General features: G+C 33.4%; 3 protein-coding genes across 3 annotated transcripts; 2 read left to right on the top strand and 1 right to left on the bottom strand.

Moving 5' to 3' along the window:
- Nucleotides 1–2,510: 2,510 nt before the first annotated feature.
- LOC111374134 lies at nt 2,511–3,056 on the bottom strand. The gene has a single exon (XM_022996763.1). It carries the CDS (start codon nt 3,054–3,056, stop codon nt 2,511–2,513), a length of 546 nt encoding a protein of 181 aa, XP_022852531.1.
- Nucleotides 3,057–5,181: 2,125 nt separating this feature from the next.
- Nucleotides 5,182–7,856, top strand: LOC111374141. Its single transcript, XM_022996775.1, has 2 exons — nt 5,182–5,200; nt 7,222–7,856. The coding sequence occupies exons 1-2, from the start codon at nt 5,182–5,184 to the stop codon at nt 7,854–7,856; spliced, it is 654 nt and encodes a 217-aa protein (XP_022852543.1).
- A 1,525-nt stretch (nt 7,857–9,381) lies between these two features.
- LOC111374158 lies at nt 9,382–10,968 on the top strand. Its single transcript, XM_022996791.1, has 4 exons — nt 9,382–9,609; nt 10,024–10,434; nt 10,540–10,668; nt 10,924–10,968. The coding sequence occupies exons 1-4, from the start codon at nt 9,382–9,384 to the stop codon at nt 10,966–10,968; spliced, it is 813 nt and encodes a 270-aa protein (XP_022852559.1).
- The last annotated feature ends 9,524 nt before the right edge of the window (nt 10,969–20,492 follow it).

Here is a 20,492-nt window from a genome sequence, read left to right on the forward strand (position 1 = left end):
ATGCAACAGAAAGTACCAACACCATGAGCTCGATTGTAGAGCAGTTTCGTCATTTTAAACTCCCATCCTTTGATGGTAAAGGTGACCCTTTCGCAGTGGAGGAGTGGCTGAGAAGACTAGAAGGGATCTTCGAGCACATGAACTACAACAACGCTCAAAAAGTTTCCTGTGGAAAGTTCATGCTAACTAACGATGCTGGGCATTTGAGGGATTCTGAAGCACGTACTAAGACTACAGAACAACTACGTAATCTCACATGGAATCAATTCAAGGAGTCGTTGATGGGTAAATACTTTCCCCAACCATTGAGGGATCAAAAGGAGGTAGAATTTCTCCAACTCACGCAAGGGAGTTTGCCACATAGGGAGTGCGAAAGAAAATTTGAGCAGCTTTCTAGATAATCTCTGCACATGGTAAACACTAAGCTAACGAAGGCTAAAAGGTTTGAGATGGGGTTAAAGCCAGAGATTAAGGGAATCATGACAGCCCAGCAGTATACTACTTATGCGAAAGTTGTACATCAAGCACAAGCAATTTTTAATGGTTTAGGATTGGAAAATAAACCTCAATCCAGCACTGAGAATTCTGTAAAGAGAAAGTGGCAAGTTCACGACAAAGAGAAAGGTAGGAATCAGAGTAAGAAAGTAAAGATTTGGTCAGACTCAACCAAAACATTTCCCCAGTGCTCCAATTGCAACAAGTGACACTTGGGAAAATGTCTTTGTAAGGCCCCAATTTTCTATAAACTCCAGAACATTACAAAAAACTCATTTTTCTTTATTTTAAGTGCGAAACTATAAAAATAAAATTCTTTATTAAACAAATAACTGCAACCTTTATAAATCTAAATTTAAAACATGAAAGTTGTATATAAACATAACATAAACTCATAATTAATTCCAATAACACGTTCGGAACAAAATTAAACTAATTGGTAAATTTAAAGACGGCAAACTTATTTCGTTTTCTTTTCATTTGATCCACTTGGCAGCCCGCATCACTATTCCACACCGTTCCAATCGACCCGAACTAACCTGTAAAAATTGTAAGAGTGAGTATTCGAAAACACCGAGTAAGATACGTGTAGTTTCCATATGAAGATATATAACAATAAAAATCTACATTTCATACCACTCTGCTCTTATAGAATATATCGGTGACCAAGTGATACACCCATCTTAGGTCCTCTTTTATCCTGTAGGATTTCATATCTCTTAAAAAACGAATGTCTAGTGACAATCCATGCATATTTAATTGCATATAAGAGCATAAGGAAACGAAAACACTTTGCACATTAATGCATCTTACCTCGTTAGAAAAAAAAATCTGAAGCACATTCAAAATCTTTTCTCCGCTTTGAAAAATAAGTGATTAAAATATTCAACGTACGCAAACTTTATTTCTAATGTCGCTCTCTCTCTCGCTCTCTCTCTCTCTCTCTCTCTCTCTCTCTCTCTGCCATGTGTATTGTATTTTTTTTTTTTGGTAGTCAATGATAAGGCTTTTGACTTTGTATTTATGGTTGAAAAAGACAATAGAATTTTGGTAAAATTGGGATGAAAGAGACGTGTACCACCAAATTGGATAAAGCTAAATTTTTTTGATAAAGCAAATCATGATGTGATTCATGTATTTGATTGTGATAAAGATATATATATAATTAATACTTATTAAATCAAAAGTAGAATCATGGCCAACCACTACAATTACAATTACACTGTAGAATTCCTATATATCTACACGTGTATTCATCCTAACAAGTGATTTGAGTTTTGGATTAGCTGAAAGAATTGTACTCATTTATCGACACTCAATTTGCCATCCTTATATATATATATATATATATATATATATATTATTTATATTGGTTTATGATTTGGTGTAGTTGGGGCCACCAGTTTCACGTGTAGTAGAATTAGAATATTAACTTGCATTGGGTAGCCACATGAAGGGTTTTAGGCAAAGAATTATTATATATATTCTTAGAATTGCAATATCTTTGGCCTAACTTATCCAAATTAACTTTTTCTCGAGCCTAAAATTCATGATTTAATATGACCTATCCGACAAGCACAATATTGATATATTAAATCTTGATCTGTGAAAATCTAATTATTAGACCCAAATAAAAGAATAGGAATTTAAACTTATTTCATTTTAGTCACATTTATTATTATTATTATTTTTCAAAATAATAAAATATACTATATAAAACAAATAGCTTTTATTTTTTAAATTTTCGGGGCATTACGATCTCTCTTCCTTAAAAGAATTCCATCCTTAAAATTTACCTGCGTTCGAGTCTTCTGTGGCTTGTCCTTGGGCTAAAATAAAAACTCTAGCCTCTCCCTTCTTTTCTGGCTCATCATTCTTCTTCAAAAGGTCCTCTTTGCAGTTTTTGGAAATATGCCAGGTCTTACCGCATCTATAGAACACATGCTTCCTATACAGACATCCACCCTATGTATTTTCTTGCACTTTGGACAAGGTGGAACGACTTGTCGAAAACCTTATCCGAAGTTAGCCTTCTTGTTCTGTCCTTCTCCTTTCTCCTTGTTGGACCCATTCCATTTCCTCTTTCTTGAAGGTTCGGCCCCTTGCTGGGGAGTTTGATCAATTTCCAACCTATTTGAGATTGCTTGGGCAGCCAGCAATAATCGGCTATAGGTGGTGAATTGGTGGGATGCCAGTATTCCACCAATCTCAAGGTGCAATCCCAGTTCAAACCTTCTTGCTTTCTTTGCTTGAGTATCCACTAGGTGTGGTGCATACCTTGAAAGTTGTTCAAATTTTCTCTCATAATCCTCAAGCTTCATTTTTTCCCTTGTTTTATGTTGAAGGAATTCTATCTCCTTTTGATCTCTTAGAGCTTTGGGAAAGTATTTTTCCATCACTTTGTCCTTAAATTGTGTCCACGTCAGAGCACGTTGTTGTGCTTCTACTCTAGTACGAGATGTAGACACCTTCCAATGGCCTGCAACGTCAGCCAACATGAGTTCTGAACATAACACCTTTTGAGCATAAGTGCTAGATAGATGTTTAAAGATTTGCTCCATTCCTCTTATCCATTCTTCGGCTACCAAACGTCTGCCTTTCCATCGAAGATTGGGGGTTTGTAGCGATGGAACTATTCCACAATTGAGCTGATGTTGTTAGTGTTTGCACCATAAGGACCAACCTGTGCTTGTTGCCTACCCAAATCTTGTACCGCCCTTAGCAAATCCATGAAGATCGTAGTTTGGTTTTGTCGTTGTCTCGATATGTTTTTAACACGAATAAAATTTTAATTTAGAAATATTTAATAAAGCAACCTAATATTATTAATAATCTTTGTAATAACGAAGAACTTTAAAAATATAATTTCCAGATCCTTACATATAGTAATGTGCTCTTCAAAATAAAATAAATAAATAAACAATTAAAATTTTTCTAAGTAAATAAATAATACTTATTTCTAATCCCTATGAGTCCTAAAAAAAATCTTCTTTTACGGCATCTCATCATCCGAAGTAATGCATGACTTTGACTCGGAATCTGCAATCAAATCAATGAAATTTTGTGGTTGGATTTCTTGCTTAGGATCTTCCGACTCTGGTTTGATATCTTCCTCTGGCTCCTCCTCCGGGTAATCCTCTAGCTCTGGCTCGGGTTTTGGGTTCGAGCTCGGGCGCCAATGCTTGTTGTCTATGATTCCATAAAATTATGATATTCTCACAGTACCCTTTAAAATCAATCTAATCCCAATCTTCTTTGAAATATAACCCATAATCCATATCCCTCACGAAGTAAGCCACGTCTCTCCATTAAGGTCGTATAGTGCTTATAAGGAGGTATATCGAGAGGATTGTCCCCTCATTATATCCAAATGATCTTGCTCGCTCCCACTTAGAAAGAAAATCTTCAACATGTTCAACAAAAGTTCGCTCCCATCTTACTTCATAATTTATGTAGTTCTCAATGGCCATTTCAGCACGCTGGAGGTAGGTTGGGTAATTCCTAGTCATCCTAATCACGTGACAATTATAATTTCAATTATGTTTAATCTTACATTATCAATTTGTTTTATTCTCAATGCATAAACGATATTCTAGTAAAATGAAAAAGATGACAGTTTAATTATGCGAGGTGAACATACTTATACATTTCATAACATGTAGAAATATGACTCATAACCATGCTAGAAATTAAGAATGAAACGAATTCATTTCATACCTGGGATCAACTGGAGGGTAGTCGAATGGTGAGCGCCACGTGCCAAGTGTTCTTATAGCATTATTTTTTTAAAAAAAATTACATTATCCTTTAAACTCCCTATTTTCTTTTTCTTTTTTTTTTTAAAAATAATTTGACTATAATTATTTATAAATTTCATAGAATAGAAAAAGTCAAGAAATAAAAGTTCCTAACAGTAGTATCGTTATTTAAAATCACATTAGAAATGGTTATTTAAACACAAACATATAATACATACATATACATCCTTGTAAATAAAATCATAACACATAAGTACTAATAGAACTATATAACAACCACTTATATTATAAAAATTAATATTTACTTAAAGGTAATTGTCGGGTAACATTTCAAAGTATGTATACAATTACATATTAATTAAGGCATGTAATCATATTTTACATAAAAATTTCACAAAATCCCTTTATTATTATTATTATTACTACTACTACTACTACTACTATATATCATAACTGTATATGTATATATCTTTCAATAAAATTTTCTCAAAATAGAAGTTTCAAAATTTTGAATTTTCTTAAATTTAGAATTCTCTGAAATATTGTCTTTTATCTTGTCGATTTGAATAGCGCACAATTAAAAGGCTTCAAGATGAGGAGGGGAGTCACAGACGGACAACTTAAATTTCAAGCTCTTCTTAGATAGTTTAGGTCCTTTTAACAAAGTCTTTCAATTTTGCAATTACGCAATTCAACAAAATTCAAACAATAAATCAAACATGAAATCTCTTAAAATATCAATTTTTCAAAGATTCATTTTTAAAACATCTCCAAAGGCTAAAGTTAAAACACATAAAAATTTATCACATGTAAGATTTAAACCATAGGCATGAGACTATAACAATTTAAATTCTAGATCACTATTACTTGAAATCAATTTAAACAATCATTTATTCTTCAAATTAAAGAGGCAAATGCATAAAAATAAATGGGTATTGATGTGAATGGTAATCCAAACTACTACAAAATGAGACAAAAATCTATAACAAAAAAATTGTAATATTCAAAGTATATCATATCACATTTAAAATCCTAGAACTCTTTGCCATGTCATGTAAAGCTGGAATTTTTTCTTTGTCTTTACTGTTCACGTGAACAGTACATGAACAGTAATTGTATTGTTACTGTTCACATAACATTGTTCAAATCTCTTTTTCCAAAACCTTTTTTTAAAAATATCTTACTATTCACATGATCAATACCGTATTGTTCACGTGGACTGTTCAAAATTTTTCTTTATCAAAACTTTTTTTTTTCAAAAACAAGTCTACAAGAAAGTCAAACCATGCTCTGATACCAAGCTATAAGACCCCAATTTTTTATAAACTCCAGAACGTTATGAAAAACTCAATTTTCTTTATTTTAAGTGTGAAACTATAAAAATAAAATTCATTATTAAACAAATAACTGCAACATCTATAAATCTAAATTTAAAACATGAAAATTGTATATAAACATGACATAAACTCATAACTAATTCAAATAACACGTTTGGAGCAAAATTAAACTAATTGGTAAATCTAAAGACGGCGAACTTATTTCGTTTTCTTTTCATTTGATCCACTTGGCAGCCCGCATCACCATTCCACACCATTCCAATTGACCCGAATTAACTTGTAAAAATTGTAAGAGTGAGTATTCGAAAACATCCAGTAAGACACGTACAATTTCCATATAAAGATATATAATAATAAAAATCTACATTTCATACCACTATGCTCTTATGAAGTATATCGGTGACCAAGCGACACACCCATCTTAGGTCCTCTTTTATCCCGTAAGATTTCATATCTCTTGAAAAAACGAATGTCTACTGGCAATTCATGCATATTTAATTGCTTATAAGAGCATAAGGAAACGAAAAACACTTTGTACATAAATGCATCTTACCTTGTTAGAAAAAAAATCTGAAGCACGTTCAAAATTTTTTCTCCGTTTTGAAAAATAAGTGATTAAAATATTCGATGTATGCAAACTTTATTTCTAATGCTACTCTCTCTTCCTTTTTCTCTCTCTTTCTTTCTTCTCTATCTTCCTTTCTCTCTCTCTCTCTCTATCTTTGCCGTGTGTATTGTTTTTTTTTTTTTTGGCAGTCAATGATAAGGCTTTTGACATTGTACTTATAGTTGAAAAAGATAATAGAATTTTGGTGAAATTGGGATGAAAGAGACGTGTACCACCAAATTGGATAAAGCTAAATTTTTTTGATAAAGCAAATCATGATGTGATTCATGTACTTGATTGTGATAAAAATATATATAAATAATACTTATTAAATCAAAAGTAGAATCATGGCCAACCACTACAATTACAATTACACGATAGAATTCCTATATATCTGCACGCGTATTCATCCTAACAAGTGATTTGAGTTTTGGATTAGCTAAAAGAATTGTACTCATTTATCGACACTCAATTTGCCACCTTATCAAATGTAATTTGGATTATCTGCATAAAAGAATCCTACAATAGGGTTTTTAAAAAATACAAAGGCAAGGAATGACTGGGATTTTTCAAAATAAATCTAGCTTAGATTTATTTAAAATTAACTTAACCTTTGTCCTAAAATAAAAGATTAATAATTCTCTACCTAAAACCCCTCATGTGGCTACCCAATGAAAGTTAATATTCTTATTCTTCTACACGTGAAACTGGTGGCCCTAACCACACCAAATCCTAAATCAATTTAAATAAAAAAAATCTATTCTTAGAACTGCAATATCTTTGGCCTAACTTATCCAAATTAACTTTTTCTCGAGCCTAAAATTCATGATTTAATATGATCTATCCAACAAGCCCAATATTGATATACTAAATCTTGATCTGTGAAAATCTAATTACTAGACCCAAATAAAAGAGTAGGAATTTAAACTTATTTCATTTTAGTCACATTTATTATTATTATTATTATCATAATAATAAAATATAGTATGTAAAACAAATAGCTTTTATTTTTTTAAATTTCCAGGGCATTATAGTCTTCAAGAAAAGGGAGTATGCTACATTTGTGGTAAACGTAGTCACTTTCTTAGAGAATGTTCAGAGAAGAAGAAAGAAGGTGACCAACTTAAGAACGGAAAAGCTAGAGTATTTGCTTTGAGGGGGGAAAAGGAGGATCAAAACACAAACGTAATAATAGGTATGTTACCAGTATTTGACATACCTATTGTTGTTCTTATGGATTCTAGTTCGACTCATTCATTTATTTTTACGATTTTTATGGATAAGATTGGGAATGGATGCGTAAAAATGAGTAACATTTTAGAAGTTAGTCTACCATCAAGCGAAGTCATTAATACTAATCGAATGGTTAAAGGTATTAAGTTAGATATTGAAGGAAAAGTACTAAAGACAGATTTGTACATCTTGGGAATGAAAGACTTTGATGTAATTTTGGGTATCAACTGGTTGGGTAGAAATTATGCAACTATTTTATGCCATAAAAATGAAGTTTTATTTCAAAAACCTAGAAAAGAAAAATTTCGATTCTTTGGAACTAGAATTGGGACTCTACCTCGATTGGTATCTACAATGAAAGCAGAAAAGATGTTGAGAAAGAATACGTGTCAAGGATTTTTATTGAATATAAATAGTAAACCCTAGTCCGAAAGAAAAATAGAAGAAGTGCCCATGGTTAATGAGTTCGTGGACGTTTTTCCTGAAAATTTACCTGGTATACCGCCTGATAGGCAAGTAGAGTTTGCAATTGACTTGGCCCATGGGGCAACACCAATATCTAAGGCTCCTTATAGGATGGCACTAAAAGAATTACAGGAGTTAAAGATACAACTACAAGAATTGTTGGATAAGGGTTTCATCCGGCCTAGTGTATTCCCATGGGGGAGCGCCAGTATTGTTTGTTAAAAAGAAAGATGGGTCAATGATGATGTGTATTGATTATAGAGATATTAATCATTTGATTGTAAAGAGCAAATATCCACTCCCAAGGATAGAAGATATTTTTTATCAATTGAAGGGTGCAAAGATGTTCTTAAAAATAGATTTGAGATCGGGTTATCATCAAGTCAAGATAAAGGATTGTGATATCCCTAAAACAGCGTTTAGAACACGGTATGGGCACTATGAGTTCACAGTGATGCCATTTGAGTTAACCAATGCACCGACTGTGTTTATGGACTTAATGAACCGAGTTTTTCATCCATATCTAGATCAATTTGTTATAGTCTTCATCGACGATATATTGGTATTCTCAAAGGATAAGCATCAACATGAAGAACAGTTACGAGTGGTATTGAATACCCTTGGAAAGGAGAAGTTGTACGCCAAATTCAAAAAATGTGAATTATAGTTAGATCACATTGACTTCCTTGGTCATGTGGTTACTGTGCAAAGAATTGAGGAAGACCCAGCTAAAGTTGAAGCTGTAACAAACTGGGCTACACCGACCAATGTGGGTGAAGTTCGTAGTTTTTATTATCGGGGATTTATTGAAGGATTTTCTAAGATAGCTGGTCCACAGACACATTTGGCTACAAAGGGAGTGAAGTTATAATGGTCAGATAAGTGCGAAAGTAGTTTTCAAGAACTGAAACAGAGATTAGTTTCAGCACCAGTACTGACTATACTAGAAGGTTTGGAAGGATATGTTATATACATTGATGCTTCTAAACAAGGTTTGGGATGTGTGTTAATGAAATATGGAAAGGTTGTAACCTACCCCTCTAGACAGTTGAAACTATAAGAATAGAATTACCCAACACATGACTTAGAACTTGCAGGTCGCACAATAGTTCACGCACTAAAAATATGGCATCACTATCTATGGCGGTAAATGTGAGATATACACCGATCGCAAAAGTCTCAGATACCTCTTTACTTAAAAAGAGTCAAATATGAGACAAAGGAGATGGCTAGAGTTGGTTAAAGACTATGATTGCACCATTCTTTACCACCCAGGTAAAGCCAATAGTTGCTGATGCTTTGAGTAGAAAGACAAATGGAAAGTTGATAGTTCCAAAACAATTAGTTATAGAATCTGAAAATTTGAGGTTAGAGGTGGGTGCACCTTCTGTACTGAAAATAGCTATTGTTGTCGCTCTAATGATTCAACCCACTCTTAGAGAGCGGATTAGAGAAGACCAGAAGAATGATCCATTTGTGTAAAAGCATGGCTGGAGTTGGGACAAATAAGCAAAAAGGATTTGAGATAACTGATGATAAGGTACTTATATATAAAGGTAGAATATGTGTTCCTAAAGATGAAGGATTAAGGAAAGAAATTCTCGAAGAAGCACACTCTACCGCTTATACGGCACATCTAGGCGGTACAAAAATGTATCTAGACCTTCGAAATATATTTTGGTGGAGAAATATGAAAAGAAAAATAGGACTTTTTGTAAGTAAATGAATGGTCTGTTAGCAAGTAAAAGCTGAACATCAGAGACCTTTAAGGTTGCTTAGACCACTAGATATACCGAAGTGGAAATGTGAACACATTACCATGGATTTTGTGGTAGGATTTTTGAGATCGGCGAAAGAGAACAATGCTATCTAGGTAATAATAGATCGTTTTACAAAGTCAGCCCATTTTCTTCTGGTTAAGATCACATTTACCATGGAACAATATGCACAAGTTTATGTCAAAGAAATAGTCGGGTTACATGGGGTTCCTATTTCTATTATTTTAGATAGAGACCCGAGATGCACGACAAAATTTTGGCAAAGTCTACAAAATGCTATGGGAACAAAACTAAAATTTAGTACTGCATATCACCCATAGACTGATAAACTGTCTGAAAGGACGATTCAGATACTCGAAGATATGTTAAGAGCTTGTGTACTAGTTCTCAGTGGTAGCTTGGAATCACACTTGCCTTTAGTAGAATTTGCCTATAACAATAGTTTTCAAGCAACTATAGGCATGGCACCTTACGAGGCACTATATGGTAGGAAGTGCAGATCACCTATCTGCTGGGATGAGGTTGGAGAGAGAAAGATTCTTGGACCTGAGATCATAGACCGAACAGTACACGTTGTGGAAAAGATTCGAGACAGAGTTAAGGTTGCTCAAAACAGGCAAAAAAGCTATGTCGATAGAAGAAGAAAAGATCTCGAGTTCCAAATTGGTGACAAAGTATTTCTGAAAGTAGCTCCAATGAAGGAAATACTTAGATTTGGAAAGAAAGGAAAATTGAAACCAAAATTCATTGGACCATTCGATGTATTAGAAAGAATAGGAGATGTGGCATATAGACTAGCACTGCCACCAGAACTTTCAGTAGTACATAATGTTTTTCACGTATCGATGTTGTGAAAATACTTACAGGATCCTTGTCATGTGATCAACCATCAAAATTTAGAAGTACAACATGATTTAACCTATGGAGAAATGCTATTGAGGATATTAGAAAGAAAGATTCATGCACTGAGAAATAAGGAAATTCCCTTAACCAAGGTCCTTTGGCGTAACCATGGAGTGGGAGAAGCAACTTGGGAAAAGGAAGATGAGATGAAAATCAAGAATCCTGAACTTTTCAACTAATCCAAGGTAAATTTCAAGGATGAAATTATTTTAAGGAGAGTAGGTTGTAGAATCCCAAAATTTTCTTAGTTAATTTGCCATTTAATAGGAATTGAATATGTTAATTATTAATAATTATAAAATCTAATTAAGAGATGATTGATTAAAAAACATAATCATGGCTTACAGATTTTGGTCGAAGCAAATCATGTGGAATTTGAATTCTTTAATTGACTTTAATATTGGAATAAAATATGATTATGGATGCAATTCATCCATTTTTTTCACGTGTGCATGAATTATTGAATCATTATATCTCCTAATTGGACCAATTTCTTGGATGATTAGCGTGATTAATTCCTACGTGGTTACCACACCATATTTTAGTTTACTATATATATGACATAAAACCTTAAGCATTCTATAATTAATTCCTCATTCTGTAGTACACTTCTGTACGTCCATTCTCTCTCCCTCTTTAAAATATTTCTCCATATTATTAAGGTTTTTTAAGGTTTTGGAATTATAATACAGAATCACGTTTGTTACAATTTGTTCTCCACATTCATCTTCAAAAGGTGAGATGCTCAGTGATATTAGTGGTTTTTCCACATCTTTTCAAATACATTATTATGTATGAATTTAATTACTTCAGTTCAAGGCTCCTTCAGAAAAAATCATAATATTTCTTAAGGCACAATTTAGCCTTCACGTTATTTTGCACCGCTTGTTAGAATTATCATTTGTCATGGTGCGATATTCTCATTTTATGTTGGTAAGAGAATTTATGCGTAATTTCATGTTTGATTTGAATGTGGAGTAGCAAGCATCTCATTGAGTATAATTCGTTATACTTATCCCTCTTTAATTACAATTTCAGGTAAAAATTAGTATGCTGGACGATGGTGGATAGATTTGCTATTGGACTAATGGATCCTCGTTATGAAGTACTTTAATTTTTGCTATTGGACCAATGGACTCATCCAATACCCCTTTTTATGTCATGGTTATTCCAAAGTCCATACATGCGAAATGAAAGTTTAAGTTCATTGCACTTTGTTTTCATCAATAATTCCTAAGCCTCTTCAAATATGTGAAAATCGATCATCCGCTAGAGGTTTGGTAAAGATATCGGCCAATTGGTTCTTAGTTTTTATGAATTCTAACATGATTTCTCCCTTCTGTGCATGATCTCTGAGAAAGTGGTGTCTAATTTCAATGTGTTTAGTTTGAGAGTGCAAAATGGGATTTTTAGACAAGTTGATAGCACTAGCGTTATCACAAGATAAATGATAATCACAAAGAGTTTGTTTCTTCGAAAGTGCTTGTGCACAACAACTTGCTACCAAAATATATTCTGCCTCGACGATAGATAGTGCAGCAAAATTTTATTTCTTGCTAAACCAAGACACAAGTGCAAAGCCTAGAAAATGACAAATTTTGCTATTACTTTCATGATCAATATTGTATCCAGAATAACTAATTATGTCAATGTGAGTGCCCTTTGGATACCAAAGTCCTAAAGTTCTAGTTCCACTTATATATCAAAAAATTATTTTTACAGCACATAAATGTGATTCCTTAGATTAGATTGAAATCTAACACATAAGCACACACTAAACATAATTATCACGTCTGCTAACAGTTAATAAAGAAGGGATCGGATCATACCTCGATCTTTTGTGATGTCAACTGGAGTGCCTTGCTCATCTTTGTCAAGCTTTAAAGATGTGCTTATTGTGTGGTCATAGGCTTAAGGTATCCATATCAAATCTTTTGAGCATGTTTAATATGTACTTATTTTGATTTATGAAAGTACCGTTAGTTGTTTGCTTAATTTAAAGACCGAGGAAGAATTCTAGTTCTTTCATCATGCTCATTCCAAATTCTTTACTCAGGCATTTTGAAAATTCTTCACAAAGACGGATATTAGTAGCACCAAAAATAATGTTATCAACATAAATTTGAAAAATAAGCATATCTTCTCTGTCTGTTTTAACAAAAATTTTAGTGTTCACTTTTCCAATCGAAAATCCATTTGAAAGAATAAATTTGCTCAAACATTCGTACGAAGCTCTTAGAGCTTGCTTCAAACCGTAAAGAGCTTTTCTAAATTTAAAAACATGATCTGGATACTTGTGATCTTTGAAACCGGAAGGTTGCTCAACTAAGACTTCTTTTTGAATAAATCCATTCAAAAATGTATTTTTAACATCCATTTGATAAAGTATAAAGCCTTCATAACATACAAATACAAGAAGCATGCGAATGGATTCTAATCTAGCTACCAGAGCAAATGTTTCTTCAAAATCGATGCCTTCTTCTTAATTGAAACCTTGGGCCACTAATTTAGTCTCGTTACCCACATTTATTCTATTTTCATCTCATTTGCTTCTAAAGACCCATTTTGTACCAATTATGGTTTGATTGTTTGGTTGAGCAACTAAATCCCAAACATGAATTCTTTCGAATTGATTCAGTTTCCCATGCATCGCTAGAATCCAAAACTCATCAAACTCGGCTTCTTTGAAATTTTTATTTCGAACTGAGAAACGAATGCGCATCTACCAAGATGATTTTTAAAAGAGGTTCTAGTAGCAGTACCTTTGGATGGATCACCTATTATGAGCTCTTTGGGATGAGATGAAACAAACTTTCATTCTTTTACTAGTGAGGGATCACTTTGTGCTTTATTTTATTTCTCTTCACTCTCTTGAATGTTGGGCTCCTTCGCTTGTTTTTCATTGGGAGCATCCTTGTTTTGGTCTTGAATATTAATTTGTTCGAATGGAGCTTCCAAACCGACACCGCCATCAATACCTTTCTCACGATCAAAAGAGTTAATTTCATCAAAAGTAACATACATGGATTCCTCAAGGACTAGTGTTCATTTGTTAAAAGCTCTATAAGCTTTGCTAGTCGATGAATATCCTAGGAAAATTCCAACAACGGATTTTGAATCGAATTTTACCAAATTATCTTTTGTATTTAAAATGAAGCATTTGCATACGAAAACATGAAAATAACTAATATTTGGAATTCTATTTTTCCAAAGCTCGTAAGGAGTTTTAGTTTTCTTTTGACTTACTAGAACTTTATTTACAATGTAGCAGGCGATGTTAATAGTTTCGGCCCAAAAATACTTTGGCAAATTAATTTCATTTAATATGGCCCTAGCCATTTCTTGCAATGTACGACTCTTCCTTTTTACTGCACCATTTTGAGGGGTTCAGGGAGCCGAGAAATTATGCTCATATCCATGTTCATTACAAAAATCATCAAAGCCAACATTATTAAAATTCTCCACCATGGTCACTTCTAACATTTGTAATAGTATAACCCTTTTCATTTTCAACTTTCTTACAAAAATGTTTAAAGGCTTTTAAAGCTTCATCTTTTAATCTTAAAAATATAACCCAAGTAAATCTTTAAAAATCATTGACAATAACGAAGGCAAAATGTTTACTGCCTAAGCTAGTTGTTCTAGATGGTCCAAAAAGATCCAAGTGGAAAAGTTGTAACGGTTCTGTAGTTAAAGAATGAAGTTTAGGCTTGAAAGGATTTTTTGCTTGTTTTTCAAATTGAAATGCATCAAAAATTATATCTTTTTCAAATGTCAAATTCGGCAATCCTTTCACAAAACAATTTTTGGAAATTTTCGAAAGAAGATACATGCTAACATGACCTAGTCTTCTATGCCATTGCCATGCTTCATCTTTCAAGCTTAGTAACCAATTTTCATTATTTTCAAATCCAATATTTATGATATAAATGTAAGTGTTATGCCCTAGACCCAATCGATTTAGGTTGTAAACACTTTTAATATGTTTAATGTATTTAATTTTGGCAAGATCTATTATTTATTTAAATTAATATTCTGATAAATAATATTAAATAATAGAGTCCGAAGATTCAAGTTTAAGTGATTTGTTAATCACAAGGAGTTGTGATTGTGAGATGCAAATTACATATGATTGGATCTTGAACAATCCATGGTCATAAGTAATAACAAGATACGGATATCGTTATTACGGATAGATCATCACGTGTGGCATTTCTTACTTGTGAAGTAAGTAGCTGATCTCACAAGCTAAAGTGTGGTGACACTTAAATGAACACGCGGATGTTTTAGAACGAAACATTGGAGACCCGCTAAGAGATTCCGCATGGATAGCTATCTGAGTGTCAGTGGTTGATCTCTAATGTTCGGTAGTGGAATTGGTCCTTTGACTTGAGGTCGTCATAATACCTTATATGAGGACAGTCATACTTTGACGGTGCTGGATGTTGCTCTGCTAAGGGCTGCTAATAGACATCGCTCGGGTATGTCAAAAACCATATGAAGGTTGTGAATGACTGATAAAGGAATCGTCACTCTTAGATAGTAAGAGATTGTGATCTACATTTCATTCAATTAAGTTGATAACGAAATCCTTAACCAAGGTACGCTTATAAGTCGAAAAGGAGTTTTTGACTCATGTTGACTTAATGGTAGAATGAAAGATATGATCGATAATCGAGATTGACACACTTCAATATCTCGTAATTGATCGGATCATATTAACGAAGGAATAATAGTTTCATGGTAAATGAACAGGTTTGGTCTTGTCATACCATGTGACATTTTCCGTCACATGTGTTGCCCAGATACATTGCTAAATGTCAATTTAGGACGGCGAGTGTGAATTGGTGAAAAATTAAAAGGGTGTTTTAATTTATCAGTTTTGATTAGATCAAAATAATATTTCACATCGTTAGGCATTGTGATCGGGAACCTGATGGGTCCCACACAAAAGAGAATTGGAAGATTGCAATTTGTCAATTAATTAATTTAACAATCGTTGGATAAATTAATTAATTGTGTTGGTTATTTATAGCCCCAGATTAATTAATTGGATTAATTAATTCACGGAGCGAATTTAATTAAATGGGTTAATTAAATATTGGACCGGACTAGGCCGAGCCTATTTGGGCTTATATAAATACATGGCTAGAGTTTTAAATTTATACAGTTTTCATAATTCTTGCTAAAACAAGAGTAGAAACCCTAGCAGTTGCAATCTATTCTTCGTGTGGAATTCATTGGAGGCTAGACAATTGGACAGCTGTGGGAGACAGATCTAAGTTGTTGGAGCAAAGATAACGCAAAGGAGTTTGCAAATCCAAGAAAAGGTACAACTTTTATCACAGTTCCTATCTAAATACAAAGATGAATCCTGGTGGGAATTGAAATTGTTTTCATTTTCGCTGCGCATGTTTAAGTAAATTTCCAACAGTGATATCAGAGCCAACTTTGTATTTGTTAGAAATTGATTTACGTATTTATGAAATCAAAAGTTGATTTTTCATTATGTTCTTAAATATAGAAATTAAAGTAATCTTATTTCTTCAAAATTTGATTTTGAAATACACAAAAAAGAAAAACAAAATTTGGATCTTACCACCGCCGTGTGCTGCTGCGCGTCGGCAGCAATAACGATGCTTCGCTGCCGCCGCTAAAGCACTGCTACGTAACAGCGTCTTAGCGCTGCTGTGGGCGGCGGGGGACTGTCGCCTTCCAAGCGGCATCCCCTACCATTCTTTGGGCAGGCGGCATCGAGAAATTTTTTCCTTTTTTTTTTTAAGGTTTCAGGCAAAGGTGGAGGCGGGGGCTTCTATTGCAATTAATGTAATTGCGAGCCCCCGCCTACAATTAAAGATACATGGGTGTTTTTGCAATTTTGATAGAGGGGCCTGTCATGCTATTTACTAAATTGAGGGACTTGTGTTTTAATTTTGAATTGGGTCAAATTGCAATTTTTGAAATTGGTTTTAAATTTGAATTCAAAAAGGTTTTTGAAATTATGATTTTATTGGATTTGACCCATGTTTCTAATTAGGCCCAAAATTAATGATATATTTAAAATTTGACGACTTTTTTATTTTTGTTAAAATTAGATTTTAACTTAAATATTTAATTTTGATCCTAAATTGAATTTTTATTTTATTTAGGAGTTTTAGTCCTAAATTAAAATATTAATTCAATTTTAATAGAGTTGGACTCTAATATTATGTTAATTAAATTTTGATTTTAAATAATACTACTTCCCCAATGCAAATTAAATTTAGAGTAGGACTCTAATTTAATAATTAATTAAAATTTGATTTTAATTAAATAACTTCGCCCAATAGTTATGGAATTAGAGTTGGACTCTAATTCGGAATTTAGTTAAAATTTGATTTTAATTAAATAGGCCTGCCAATTAAGTTAATTAATTAATATGATTAATTAATTAATTAATTAATTATTTCGATCCAAAATTTTAAATAAGTTTTGATGACTATAATTGCTAGATTTTTGAGACATTGCATATAATATTAGATATTATACATAGGAAACATTTATATGGTGAATGTTTATTTTTGGATGATTATGGACTCGACCATATGGATGTATTGAATGGTTGATTTAATTCTTGTCGTTTTATAGGCCAGGGAGTCCGTTATTATTATTGTTGTTATGGGCCTGCAAGCTCTTTATTATATTGGACCTGCGAGTCCGTTGTTGTTATTATTATTATGGGCCTGCGAGTCCAATTTCTTTTAGACCTGCATGCCAACTAGTATAGGATACATGTTGGAGCTTGACTAATTGAAGGCGCAAGAAAAGGAAGAAACCATGGAGATGGTGCATTGATGTTGATCCAATGTTGTACCCCTTTAGGAATTGACCAACTAGTCTTCCCTTTGGCTCTGGAAAACTAGATAGAACAAGTCCATAATCATCCATACTATTATTTATATATTTATTTGCATAGTTGATGCATGATTAAATATATATATATATATATATATATATATATATATATTTATTATTTTAATTATTTATGGAATGAAAGGTTTGGTAACGATTTCTAAATCTATATAAGATTTGGGTCGTTACATAAACAATGTGGAACTTTGAAATAGTTGTTACTTATGGAGGAATCCATTTCTTCTGTTAAATTTTGTTTTCAGTATTCAGATTTTAACCGCTTAATCCTTGGATAAAAGTGTGAAAAACGAGAATCCTAAATCGACATCAGCTTGTTGAGTACACTCAAGGCTGGCCTATTAGGGATATGTTTGACACTATGAAATATTTGATATTTCTGAACGATGGGTTTAACTTAATTAGAATTTATCTTTTGTTGGGTACACTCAAGGAGATAAGTTTTAAAGGCATGTTAAGCTAACAAATAAGATGTGTGAAGACAAAAGAATTGTCAGCTTAGTGATCTGGGAGTCATATGGAAATACAATTAATAATAGTATTTACACAAATATTTTATTAAGATTTGTTGAGTACACTCAAGATCTTGATACAACGAATGAGATCCCAGCCCACAGGAAATCAAATGTGGATTCCAATAATTTATATATGAGGGTCATGAATTTATTAAACAGTGGGAGCACGGTTAATTAAAGTCCATATTAAATCTGTGCAAACGCATTGTAATACATATTGATTCTATATTTTTCATCATTTACAGTTTTTGAATCATGAGTAATCAAATGAATTTGAGAGGCATACTGGATGCCAACAAACTGACCGAACCAAATTTTCTCGATTGGCACCGCAATTTGAGAATCGTTCTCAAGCATGAGAAAATTGGGTATGTCCTTGAGCAGCCCTTTCCAGAGGTACCTACTGAAAATTCCACTAAGGAAGAGGTGGCTGCTTACAACAAACACAGTGATGATGATAACACTGCAACATGTGTGATGCTTGCAGCTATGTCACCTGAGTTGCAGAAGCAACATGAGGGTATGGATGCTTACACTATGATTTTTCATCTCAAAGAGTTGTATGATGAACAATCTCGTGTGGAGTGGAGAGGTATGAGACCTTCAAACAACTATACCGGTGCAAAATGGCAGAAGGATCTTCAGTCAGTGCTCATGTACTGAAGATGATTGATTTCATTGAGAAATTTGCTCAATTGGGTTTTATCATAGATCATGAACTAAGTATTGACTTAGTTCTGCAATCTCCGCCAGATAGTTATTCACAGTTTATTATGAACTTCAATATGAATAAGATCGAATGCACACTCCCTGAGTTGCTTAATATGCTTAAAACTGTGGAGCCCAATGTCAAGGCTAGCACTGGGCATGTCTTAACTATTCAATCCTCCAAGGACACTAAGAGGAAAATCAAAGGAAGTTTTAAGAAAACTTCCAAAAAGGTTAAGGGCAATAACAAAGCAGGTAAGGACAATACCAAATCTGATGACCCATGTTATCATTGTGGAGTGAAAGGTCATTGGAAAAGGAACTGCAAGGCTTACCTTACTAGCTTGAAGGGAAAGAAGTCTTCCGAAGCTTCTATTTCAGGTATTTTAGTTATCAAGGTTAATATGTCTACTTCATTAGATACCGGATGTGGATCTCATATTTGTATAAATATGCAGGGACTAAAGAGAAGTTGACCTGCCGTGGGAAATGGAGCAAGAGTTGCTGCATTAGCTGTAGGGACATACTTCTTATCACTGCCCTTGGGCTTAGTATTAGAATTAGAAAATTACTATTTTGTTCCTGCCATTACTAAAAACATTATTTCTATTTCATGTTTGGACATGAATGGTTTTTCAATTAATGTTAAGAACAATCGTTGTTCGTTTTATAAAGATGAGATCTTTTATGGTTGTGGTGTGTTGTAAAATGGAATTTATATTCTTGATACTGAGTCGTCTATTATGAGTATAGAAAGTAAAAGGCATAAAAGTAATAATCTAAATAATACATATCTCTAGCATTGCAGATTGGGTCATATTAATGACAAATGCATTTCCAAGTTACATAAAAATGGATACTTGGGATCAACTGATTTTGAATCATTTGACAAATGCGAGTCGTGCCTATTAGACAAAATGACCTAATTCCCTTTTACTGGTAAAGGAGAAAGAGCTGCAAAACTACTGAGACTAATATATACTGATGTATGTGGACCCATGTCAATCACCGCCAGAGATGGTTTCTCTTACTTCATCACATTTACTGATGATTATTCTAGATATTGTTATGTATATCTGATGAAATTTAAGCATGAAGCACTTGAAAAGTTCAAAGAATTCAAACTTAAAGTAGGGAAGTAGACCGCTAAAAATATTCTCATGTTGAGATCAGATCGAGGTCGAGAATATTTAAAGGGAGAATTTTTAGATTATCTAAAAGAGAATGGGATTCTCTCGCAGTGGACTCCGCCATATACACCGCAACATAATAGTGTATCTGAATGGAGGAATCGCTTATTGTTAGACATGGTGCAATCAATGATGAGCCATGCAAACATCACAAAATCATTTTAGGGTCATGCCCTAATTGCTGCGTGCTACACACTTAATCTTGTCCCATCTAAATCGGTCGGCGAAACTCCATACAAGCTATGGAGATGAAAAAGACCAAACTTATCTCACATGAAAGTTTGGGGATGTGACGCTTATGTGAAGCGAAATGAATCGGATAAGCTTGAGGCTAAATCTGATAAATACATATTTGTGGGATATCCAAAAGAGACAATTGAATATCAATTTTATAATCCCGTTGAGAAGAAGGTGTTCATCTCAAGATATGCCATATTCCCAGAAAAAGAGTTTATTCTAGGAGAGGGTAGTGGGAGCAAAATAGAACTTGAAGAAGTTCAAGAATCCACAGATACTGTTGACCAATTAGATGAACCCAAGTCTGATCCCACACCTGTTGACGGACAGACTCTTGATCAGGATGTAGAGAATCCT

Source organism: Olea europaea, chromosome 2 (genome assembly GCF_002742605.1).
Source record: "Olea europaea var. sylvestris chromosome 2, O_europaea_v1, whole genome shotgun sequence".
Taxonomy (NCBI): domain Eukaryota; kingdom Viridiplantae; phylum Streptophyta; class Magnoliopsida; order Lamiales; family Oleaceae; genus Olea; species Olea europaea.